Source organism: Quercus suber, unplaced genomic scaffold, assembly GCF_002906115.3.
Source record: "Quercus suber isolate HL8 unplaced genomic scaffold, Cork oak 2.0 scaffold_348, whole genome shotgun sequence".
NCBI lineage: Eukaryota > Viridiplantae > Streptophyta > Magnoliopsida > Fagales > Fagaceae > Quercus > Quercus suber.
The window spans coordinates 778,383-790,262 of NW_027069800.1; the positions used below are offsets into that span (position 1 = coordinate 778,383).

The 11,880-nt window shown below is 35.1% G+C and overlaps 2 protein-coding genes and 1 pseudogene across 2 annotated transcripts; all 3 read left to right on the top strand.

Moving 5' to 3' along the window:
- Positions 1-6: 6 nt before the first annotated feature.
- On the top strand, positions 7-1,849 carry LOC136061754 (E3 ubiquitin-protein ligase RHF1A-like). The gene is made up of 4 exons (XM_065759976.1): positions 7-78; positions 432-539; positions 628-985; positions 1,553-1,849. Exons 2-4 carry the CDS (start codon positions 487-489, stop codon positions 1,556-1,558), a joined length of 417 nt encoding a protein of 138 aa, XP_065616048.1. The 5' UTR covers positions 7-78; positions 432-486; the 3' UTR covers positions 1,559-1,849.
- Positions 1,850-3,717: 1,868 nt separating this feature from the next.
- LOC112007623 (uncharacterized) lies at positions 3,718-4,878 on the top strand (annotated as a pseudogene).
- A 3,489-nt stretch (positions 4,879-8,367) lies between these two features.
- LOC112007624 (uncharacterized) lies at positions 8,368-9,480 on the top strand. Its single transcript, XM_065759977.1, has one exon. It carries the CDS (start codon positions 8,389-8,391, stop codon positions 9,475-9,477), a length of 1,089 nt encoding a protein of 362 aa, XP_065616049.1. The 5' UTR covers positions 8,368-8,388; the 3' UTR covers positions 9,478-9,480.
- The last annotated feature ends 2,400 nt before the right edge of the window (positions 9,481-11,880 follow it).

Here is an 11,880-nt window from a genome sequence, read left to right on the forward strand (position 1 = left end):
TGTTCAACCTCAGTCATCTGTGGATGTTAATCTGGGATCCACTACTGCTGTCAATAGAGATATTCTTTCTAGACCCAGGTACTATAAAAGATTATTCCATGCTTTTGTATTTATTAACCGTACTTCTTGTGGCATGTTATGGTTTTTTGTCTATCTTAAATTTCTCTTATTATCAATTTTACAGTTAAAAATTAGAACATGGATTGAATATCTCAGGCAGCTATTGAACACTAACATTATATGTCATCACCTAGACTGCATTTTCAATTTTCCTTCTTATTTGACAGATCTGTAATATTTTCTCTAATGCATCCATTCTAGATTTTTCTTTTACTGTACTACATAAAAATATCTTGCATCCTCTCCATCTTTAGAGTATTTATTTTATTTTTAATTGTCTGTATCTTATGGTTGTTTATTTCATAATCCAGTGTTGTTTATAGCCAGCCTCCACCTGATAGTCCCAAAAGACCAAGCCCATCAGAGATGTTCTCCCTTCCAGAGACATTTAAATCTAAGTGGTCTGCTGCTTCAGCCAGGTAGATATGTTGCCTAATGGTCCCCTTTGTAACTGTTGTTTCCTTGTTTTGTCTCTTTACATTGAAGTGTGTGGATGACTTGCGATAGATATAAGGAGTCGATTTCAAAAGGTACCCGGGGCCTTAAGGAGAAGCTACTTTCTCGTAATAACTCAGTAAAGGAGTTAAGCAAAGGAGTTCAGCGTGAGATGACTGCAGGAATTGCTGGTGTTGCACGAATGATTGAACGCCTAGATCTTACTTCAAAGAGAACTGGATCCACTGTTCCTGTTTCTGGTAGTACTGGTGGGAGTTCAAATTTCTCCTTCAAGGGGAAGGGTGTGGAGGAAAATGTCGATTCTCAGTCTCTTGACAAAATTAGTGGGCAAATTACGCATGATTTAAGTCCTGATGCAGCCTACATCCCTGGTGCCATTTTGAGACAACCAGAAGTTTCTCATGCACAGGTTATTTTATTTCACCTTTAACAAATCATGATACCTTTTAACGTAGCACCAGAAAATTTAGCTTGTGCACTGCAGTTTTTAGATATGTTGGCTGTCATCAAAGTCTAAAACTCTATTAAAAGTATGAACCAAAGACAAGTAAGCTGCCTTAAACTTTATAAACAACAAGCTGAGTTCCCTTAGGGACTTTAGCTCAGGTGGAAGGTGGTGGAGTTTGGTCCAATTGCAAATTAAAAAAAAAATGGCAAACTACACCAACCTACTTAAGGTTTCGAAAAAGGAATCCTATCCCAACTACGAAAATAATGATCCTCCCCCTCCTCTTTTCTGATGTTTGTTTAAACGAGTTTATACCTTTGAGGTTGGTGTAATTTACCTTAAAAATAAAAAGAATGAGCAAAATGAAGTAATCTAAAACAAATGCAATGGACAAATTTTGAAGGTGCAATGAGTAAATTCTGTTTAGTGCATCCAAGTGTTCCACTTGTGTGAAAGTTGAATAACTGTTTACATAGATACTATTTTTGAAGCATAGCTAATCAAAATCTTCTCATCCCTCCTTTGCAGAGTTGATAAATGCAGCAGGGTGTGGTACTGGCGCTTTTACCAAATTTGTGTATTAACATCTCAAAGGAGGCATATGATGCAAGTGACGTGGTGTGATGAAGCCAATCTGCTGGTTGGTTTGCGTCCTGCATTACCTGCCTATACTTGCAAAGTGGAAACTTTAATTTGATTGGATCAGATATTGTCATGGATGACAGTGTTATCCTTTCTTCATGTATAAGTTTAAATGGACTACAGAGAATTCTGGTGTAACCCATGTTCCCATTTGTTTCTACTGTTTGCAACCTATTTTTTTTCTTCCTCGAGTTTTTTTTTTTGCTTTGCTGTGTTTACTGCATCCATTATTACATGTTGGGTAAAATTTAGGGGTCAGTTGTTAAAAAAGCTGTGCTATGGGTGTCTCACTGCATATGGGTCTCATAAGTGCATGTGATTCATAAACTGTCACACATTTGCAACCTATAAGGAACGGAATTGGAAAATTATAAAGGAATAAATTTGAATGGAATCAGTATAAGAATTGGAATCTAATAGATAGGAAAAGAATGTAATGAAATAGAATAGAATAGAGCAAATTTAGCCCCCAAAAAGAAAAAAGAGAATAAAATTGAGCTATCTTGTTTTGAAAGAAATGAAAGGAATGCAAGTAGAATTGTCTTGTAGAACAAAGTAGAAACAAATCATTTTATAACACTATTATTATACCTTTCTTTTATAAATTGTATTTTGCTGTCATTTGATATTATTATTATTATTATGAAAGTAAAATTTATAAGTAATAAAAGAAAATAGATTATGATGATGCCTTGAAAGTATGGTTATTTGGTGGAAGACTATTGACTTGAAGTGAACAATTTCCAATATGATGATGACGTAAAAGTATAATTCAAATGGATTATGATGATAGTTATAGTAAAGTATAGTTTTGGTGTAAAACTATGACGTAGAAGTGAACAATTTCCAATATGATGATGACGTTAAAGTATAGTTCAAATGGATTATGATGATGGTTATTGTAAATAGTGAGACAAATAATAAAGAAGAGTATTACAATAAAATTGTAAAATATGAGAGACATTATGACTTATGCGTTTTACTAAACTTTGTCATAATTAAAGGCAAGGCATAGTTATTATGAACTAGAGAGAGAAATATAATGCTAAGTTCTGGGATTATTGGCAGCAACATTTCTTTCTTCCTTTTTCGCTGCATGTCAATGCAAAACCATGTGCCATTCAATAGAAATTCCTCTCTTGTAGTATAGGGTTTCTTTCCATTATTGGCTTCAGACTAGAAACTAAAGATCTGGTAAAGTGTGAGTCTGACCTATTGGGATCTAATAATTCATGAAAGAGATTATCATATTCCCACAATTTAATTAGATGCGAAATCTAGAAAGCCCCCTTTCATGGTTGAAGAAAAGGTTTTTTGTTCAAATCCTTTCATTTTAAGAAATTGGTTGGTTGTACAATAACTAGTATTTTAGTATTTAGAGTCTTCGATAAAGAAAGAGAACAAGCAGTCAAAGTTAAAGTGAGAAAATAGGCAAAACCTGAACGGCTCAATACCCTCTGCCTATGTATCAGCACTAGCTGAGTGTCATTATCCAGAAAAGACCAACCAGTTTTATGGGGGTTATATGTGGTCAACTATAAATGTCTTAGTCACCCAACTAGGGAAACTTTGATAAACAATAATATACCTGTTATCCATTGGCAGAGAAGAGATGGTGATATTTGCATCACTCTGCCAATGATTCTGATGATGAAGAGATGGATCAAAACGTATAAGAACATATCAAAATGAAGAGTAGACACAAAAGTTTCCATCCAGTTTATATAGGAGGCTTAATTGCAGCCTTATATTTAGAGTTATGGCTTCTACCAATATCAAACGCTGGTCATATTAATGCAACATAAATTTCCACCATAATACAAATGTAAAGAAACTTAGAAGGTTATTTAATTAACCAAAACGTTTGTCTCTCTTTATCTTTATAACCTCTAAAATCTATTTAATTCAATGTCCGTTTCAATCTTCACTTTCTAATCTCTTGGACTATTTATATGAACCATTTTCCTCTTGGACATTCATCCGAACAGATATTTGGTCTCTTATAACAAAAAAAGAAAAGAAAAGAGTATACCTTTGGTCTTATCTGATTAAAAGATGGCCAAGATATCTGTTCTTTTATGTTTCATTATCCTAATTGCTTTTGGGTTTGGTAATTGTCATGTAGTGCACGAAAAGATTGGGATATATGAGCTCAAGAATGGAAATTTCTCTGCAAAGTTCACAAATTGGGGTGCATCCCTTGTCTCCCTTATTGTTCCTGACAAAAATGGACAATTGGCTGATGTTGTTCTTGGATGTTGGATGTGATTCAATTAAGGAATACATCAATAGTTCCTCGCCTTTTGGTGCAATTGTTGGACGGGTTGCTAACAGAATCAAAGATGCTCAGTTTACTTTAAATGGGAACCTGTATAAACTAGTTGCTAATGAAGGACACAACACAATTCATGGTGGCTCTAGAGGATTCAGTCGCGTTGCTTGGAGAGTGAGCGGGTATAAAAAAGGAGCTGTTCCCTACATTCAGTTCTCCTATCGAAGTTTTGATGGAGAACAAGGATTTCCAGGTGATCTTATTGTCAGTGTGACCTACATACTCATTGGACACGACACAATGACAGTAACAATGAAAGCCAGGGCTCTAAACAAGCCTACTCCAGTGAATCTAGCACACACACTTACTGGAACCTAGGTGGCCACAACAGCTCCTGTCTCATAAAATCCAGATATTTGGCTCTCACATCACGCCTGTTAATCGTGAGCTTATTCCCACTGGCAAAATTGTGCCAGTAACTAGAACACCGTATGATTTCCTCAAGCCCCACACAATTGGAAGCAGGATCAAGGAGCTGCCTAATGGTTATGATATTAACTATGTGCTTAATGGTGGCAAGGGCAATAAAGTGAAGCGCGCTGCAGTGGTGCACCGTAAGAAGTCAGGAAGGGTATTGGAGCTGACCACAAATGCTCCAGGCCTGCAGTTCTACACAAGTAACTGGAATAAGAATTTTAAGGGAAAAGGTGGACACATCTATAAACCCCATGCAGGACTATGTTTGGAGACACAGGATTTCCCTGATGCAGTTAATCACCCCAACTTCCCTTCACAGATTGTGAGGAGAGGAAAGCCTTACTCACATTCTATGCCGATTAAGTTTTCAACTACAAGATCTTCTGCTTAATTGTAGATGACTAAATCCTTCTACATAATTTTTTTTGGCATTTTTGTGTCTTCCAATTGTTTCAGTGTAGCTTTTGACATCATTCTTTTTGATGAATGAGAAATTATATTGCTATAAACCAAATTCAAATATAAGGCTGAGACTATCAATACCTATTATGAAGAGAGGTAGGATATTTACGTACAGAATATTGACTCTAGCTAATAAAAGAAAGTCAATTAAACCAAACTAAGGAGGGCTATCTCATATATCAAATGAGTCCTTCTTCAAAACTGATTCATCCCACCACTGCACACCTTTGGCGTGATGGTCACTCCACAAGTATTAAGTTCTTGTGGGGTAGAAGGGGCAAGAGCTAGGGGGCAAGTCTCCAGTAAATAACCCAGTATACAATTCCAAATTTGCAATATAAAGTTGTCCAAATAGCTTAAAATAGACATGTTACATGGAAGAGCAATTCTAAACTCTTGTCATCCTAAATAAATGTGAATATCAATTGCCTCAAAAAGCCAATGGAACTGTCGTACAGCATCTGCAGTGCTTCTCCTAGAGTTTGAGTTTCTGCTAGAACCTGCCATAGAACAAAACAACCTTTTACAGTTTTCTTCTATTCCATACTAATAATCACATGTAACCTTGTTCCTTCTAAATACCACCAAGCTAGTGTGTCACTGTGTCCTTACATTACCATATGTAGAATTCTGTTAGGAAATAATCAATTTAGTAATGAACTAATATGGTATTATAGAATAGAAACTGAGTTCGAATCATTTAGCTAAAAATGTTTTTTGTTCCTCGGATTCAATTCAGGGTTTTGTTGTATTTGATAATTTAGTGGAGAGTTCTGTCTCCGCCTTGTATTGAAAGCTTTTCAGTTTTTTTTTTTTTTTTTTTAAGAGAATTTTAACCTATTGCATCTGCTCTTGAACCCCAAAACTCTTATTCAACTATAAAAAATTTTATCAGTCGAGATAGCTGGAACCCACAAAAGCTTTTCAATTTTAATTACCAAAAAAAGAAAAAAAAAGAAAAAGTGAGTTTTCATTCAAACTAACAAATTTAAACTACTATCGTTTTTCTTTCAAAAAAACAAATTTAAACTAAGCTCTAAATAACAAATAAATCAAACTAATAAAATGAAAAATATAGATACTTCTATAAATATAAATAACATGGGTTGGTTTAGGTTACTCGAGTTGAAAAATTTCCCAACCTAAATTCGGCTCAACCAATGTTTCAAAATAAATTTAAAAGACACATTATAACCCAACCGCTTAACCCATAAAAACCCAACTTGAGTTGTTATGTTGAGTTTGGTCGGATTATTTGGGTTGATAAGTTGATTGTACACTCCTATTTGAAACATAATTTTTTTGGTACACACGAGTTAAAGAGTCGGATCCTATTATAAATAAATTGATTGAATTGAATATGAATATGGATATTTATTATTTAGTTACGTAGCTAACATATCATTAAATGGGTATCTATTATCCAACCTATTTATGATTAAACTTAAATTTGGCCATTCGCCACTCCTACCTAAGAAGAGTTGCTTCCATCCTATTAAAAGGACAATATTTTGGATAGTTTAGCTAAGCACTTAATTTTTTGTACTTTCTAATCTATTAAGCTTTGTGGTTTCCATAAAATTAAAAAAAAAAAAAAAAAAAAAATCTTTGTGGCTTAAAATATTAAATTATACATGTTATAGGCCTCCAGTCATTCGTTGAACGCTTTTTCTTTTTGTTTTTTTAATAGTCCTTATTATTGATAATAGATTTTTTTTTTATTTTTTTATTATTTGGTTGGCGTTGCTTATAGATGTGATAAAATTATTTTCAGCAAACATAACATATAATTAAATTTTTATTAAACACATTTTTCAGAAAGTTTAAAAATTTTCAATAATGATTGGGATAGGATACTTATTACCAATAGATAGCGAGAGATTAAAATTGCTTCATTGTCAAGGGGAAAGGTGCAAATAAATAACTATATTTATTTATGATTTGGGAACCATTTTTGCCATTTCATTCAGCTTTGAAATTCTTAGCTTTATGCACAGCTGAAACATGGCAAGTTAAAGGAAAGTCACTACAGCAAGAAAATGGGTAGAACACTTGCAATTTTTTAAAGAATAGCTTCTCACTACTGCACACTCTTGGTACGATGGTCACTCCACAAGTATAAATGCTTGTGAAGTATGGGGGGCAAGGACCAGGGTTCAAGTTTCCAGGAAAGAACTTCACACACATATACACTTAGATTAGGTTAGAGTAGAATTCTATCTTGTATAAAAAGAAAAAGAAAAAAAGAATAGCTCCTCAGCTCCAGTTGCAGGAGGTATTTGGTATTTACCCCAACATTGCCCTCACACATTTGAGTAAAATAGTGAGGCAAATAATAAGATAAGGGTATTACAATAAAATTGTAAAATATATGGGACATTATGAGAGGTTTAACTAAATTTTGTCATAATTAAAGGCAAGGCATGGTTATTGTAATTAGTGAGGCAAAGAATAAGAGAAGGGTATTACAACAAAATTGTAAAACATGAGGGACATTATGAGGAATTTTACTAAATTTTGTCATAATTAAAGCATAGTTACTAAGAACTGGGAGAGAAACAATAAAATGCCAAAAGTTCTGGGATTATTGGCAGCAACATTAGAAGTTAAAGTGAGAAAATATAATACCTGAACTGCTCAATACATCTGCTGCATCTACACTAGCTGAGTGTCATTAATCAGAAAAGACCAACCCGTTTTTATGGGTATTGACTATTGAGTGGTCAGCTACACGTCTTAGTCACCCAACTTGGGAAACTTTGACAAACAATAATATACTTGTCATCCATTGGCAGAGAAGAGATGGTGATATCTGCACCACTCTGCCTATGATTCTGAAAATGAAGAGATGAGTCATAACGTATAAACACATTTCAAGTGAACATCATTCAGAGCCTTACTTGAACAAAGTCCATTTGATATAAGTGATCCCGTGAGAGAATCAGCATATCCTCAATCTCCTGACTGCTTGCATCTTTTTGCATAGAATTCATATTAAATATTACCATACCTTTCATCCTTCCACGTTTTAGGCTGTCTAGCATCCATGTTAATTCAAATTGCAGTGTAGATTATTTCTCAAAAAAAAAAAAAAAAAAAAAAAAAATGCAGTGTAGACTCTAAACTTTCCATTCAATTTCTATTGGACGTTTAAATGCAACCTAATATTTAGTTTTAATAAATAAATAAATAAATAACATATGTATATGTTTCTACCAATATCAACCATAGGTACTGTAATCTACAAGCATTAATGCAACATAAATTTCCACCACAGTACAAACGTAAAGAAACTTAAAAAGTTATTTAACTAACCAAAACGTCTCTCTCTCTCTCTCTCTCTCTCTAACCTCCAAAGCCTATTTAATTCATTGTCAGTTTCAATCTTCACCTACTAATCTCCTGGACTATTATATATGAACCATTTTCCACTTGGAAATTCATCAAAATAGATCTTTGGTCTCTTATAACAAAAAAAAGAATATATCTTTGGTCTTATCTTGATTAATAGATGGCCAAGATATCTATTCTATTTTGCTTCATTATCTTAATTGCTTTTGGATTTGTTGATTGTCATGTAGCGCACGAAAAGATTGGGATATATGAGCTCAAGAATGGAAATTTCTCTGCAAAGTTCACTAATTGGGGTGCATCCCTTGTCTCCCTTATTGTTCCTGACAGAAATGGGCAACTGGCTGATGTTGTTCTTGGATTTGATTCGGTTAAGGATTACATCAATAGTTCCTCGCCTTTTGGTGCAATTGTTGGACGGGTTGCTAACAGAATCAAAGAGGCTCAGTTTACTTTAAATGGGAACCTGTATAAACTAGTTGCTAATGAAGGACACAACACAATTCATGGTGGCTCTAGAGGATTCAGTAGCGTTGTTTGGAGAGTGAGCGGGTATAAAAAAGGAGGAGCTGTTCCCTACATTCAGTTCTCCTATCGAAGTTTTGATGGCGAACAAGGATTTCCAGGTGATCTTAATGTCAGTGTGACCTACATACTCATTGGACATGACACAATGACAGTAACAATGAAAGCCAGGGCTCTAAACAAGCCTACTCCAGTGAATCTAGCACAACACACTTACTGGAACTTAGGTGGCCACAACAGCGGCGATATCCTGTCTCATAAAATTCAGATATTTGGCTCTCACATCACGCCTGTTAATCGTGAGCTTATTCCCACTGGCAAAATTGTGCCAGTAACTAGAACACCGTATGATTTCCTCAAGCCCCACACAATTGGAAGCAGGATCAAGGAGCTGCCTAATGGTTATGATATTAACTATGTGCTTAATGGTGGCAAGGGCAATAAAGTGAAGCGCGCTGCAGTGGTGCACCATAAGAAGTCAGGAAGGGTATTGGAGCTGACAACAAATGCTCCAGGCCTGCAGTTCTACACAAGTAACTGGAATAAGAATTTTAAGGGAAAAGGTGGACACATCTATAAACCCCATGCAGGACTATGTTTGGAGACTCAAGGTTTCCCTGATGCAGTGAATCACCCCAACTTCCCTTCACAGATTGTGAGGAAAGGAAAGCCTTACTCGCATTCTATGCAGATTAAGTTTTCAACTACAAGATCATCTGCTTAATTGTAGATGACTAAATCCTTCTACATAGTTTTTTTTGGCATTTTTGTGTCTTCCAATTGTTTCAGTTTAGCTTTTGACATCATTCTTTTTGATAAATGAGAAATTATATTGCTATAAACCAAATTCAAATAGAAGGCTGAGAGCCTGAGACTATCAATACCTATTATGAATATAGGTTATCAGTTAATCCCCGGGTAGGATATTTATGTACAGAATATTGACTCTAGATAATAAAGGAAAGTTAATTAAACCAAAATAAGGAGGGCTATCTCGTATGTCAAATGAGTCTTTCTTCAAAATCAATTGGTCCCTGTAGATAACCCAGTATATAATTCCAATTTTGCAATAGTAAAGTTGTCCAAATAGCTTAAAATATATATGTTACATGGAAGAGCAATTCTAAACTTTTGTCACCCTAATTAAATGTGAATATCAATTACCTCAAAAGGCCAATGGAACTGTCGCATTTGCAGCACCCTGAAACCACTTTTTACCTGCCTCTCCTGGAGTTTGAGTTGCTGCAAGAACCTGCCATAGAACAAGACAACCTTTTAAAGTTTTCTTCCATACCATACTATTTTTCACATGTAACCTTGTTCATTCTACCACCAAGCAAGACATTTACCATATGCAGAATTCTGTTAGGTAATAATCAATTTAATGATGTAACTAACATGGTATTCTAGAATGGAGACTGAGTTTGAAGTCAACATCACTTGTTCTAATACCCTAATAAATTACTATGTATCCCAAAGTTCAAAGTGTAAAGAAATGATATATTTACTCGTTTAACCATTATTCTACTAACACATAGGCAGCAGAAAGCGTGGTTATCATTTGAAATGTACCTTGACATAGCCGTCTCCAAAGGTGACTCCACTGTCAAAGTAGTATGCACTTGCAAGATGCTTGTTTAGAGATGTTGAGTTGAGCTGAGTGAGAAAGTACACTTTGTTGATCCCACTATTGATGCAGTTGCTCATTAGCATATCAATGAGCCTGTAATAGGAACCTACACTTTGATATGTGTATATATTGCAAATATGAGACTAACTTGTCTACAGTGTTCTAGTGCACCTTTTTTTTGATAAGTAACGTAAAAATATTATTAATAATAGAAAAAGTGCCGACCCGAGTACATTGGAGATGTACTATGGGGGCACAAATCAGAAAACAAAAGTACAATGATCAAGAAAAGAATAAAAAGAAGAGCAAAAAAAATGAGAAAAGACCACCCTCCATTCAAAAAAAGTGTGCAAGAAAAAAGACTTAATCTGTAGCAAAGAATGTTCACAACCCTCAAAACTTCTAGCATTCCTTTCACGCCAAATGCACCATATCAAGCAATGAGACACTAATCTCCACACATCAATGTGACGATGTCGCGCAAACTTTCCTTGCCAAGCCTCAAATAGCTCAAGATCAATATGGGGCATAACCCATTGAATACCAAACAAGTAGAAAACCAGAGACCACAACTCCCAAGCTATGGGGCAATGAAGTAGAAGATGGTCCACCGACTCTCCACATCTCTTACACATATAGCACTAGTCAAGCACTAGCACACGTCTTTTACGAAGATTGTCTGTTGTTAAGATCTTACCTAAGGAAGCTGACGAAGAAAAGAAAGCTACCCTTGGAGGAACCTTCGATTACCATATCATTCTCCGTGGGAAGGAAACAAGGAAACAAGAGTAGGAGGGTAAAAGGAATTATAATATCCTCTAACCTCAAAACCTTTATTCCTTGCAGGCTTCCAACAAGCTTTATCTAGACCAAACCCCCGCACTGTTGAAGAGTAAACCAGCCCCATAAACTGATCAAAAGCTTCTTCTTCCTAATCTTGTGGTGGATGATGAAATTGCACATTCCAATGAATCCTCCCAGCAGACCAACCCATAACTTCAGCCACCGAGGAATCCTTTGACCTACTCTAACAAAAGGCCTCTTAGAAAGTACAATCCCCACACCAGACATGCTTCCAAAATTTCACTCTCGTACCATCCCTCACATCATATATAAGGAGTTTAGAGAAGTTCAACTAGTCACTACAAATATATCTCCACAAGCTGACCTCATAAGGACTTGTCACTTCAGTGTTCTAGTGCACCTAGATCAGACACGAAAAATATGGGTGGGTATAAAAAGCTGATGTCAATGGTGGGCTCACATTAGAATCAATAACAACCTGCCACCTAAAGTTTGTTGTGAAAATGTTATGGTCATAACATTACTCTTTTTTGAAAATTTTTTAAAATCTATTAAAGCGTTGCAATTTAAAACATTAGATTATACATGTTATTTGTGTCCTATCATTTAAACATAAAATTGTTGAATGCTTTTTGTTGTTTATAGTCCTTAATATTGATTATATATATATATATTTTTTTTTTTTTTGGCGTT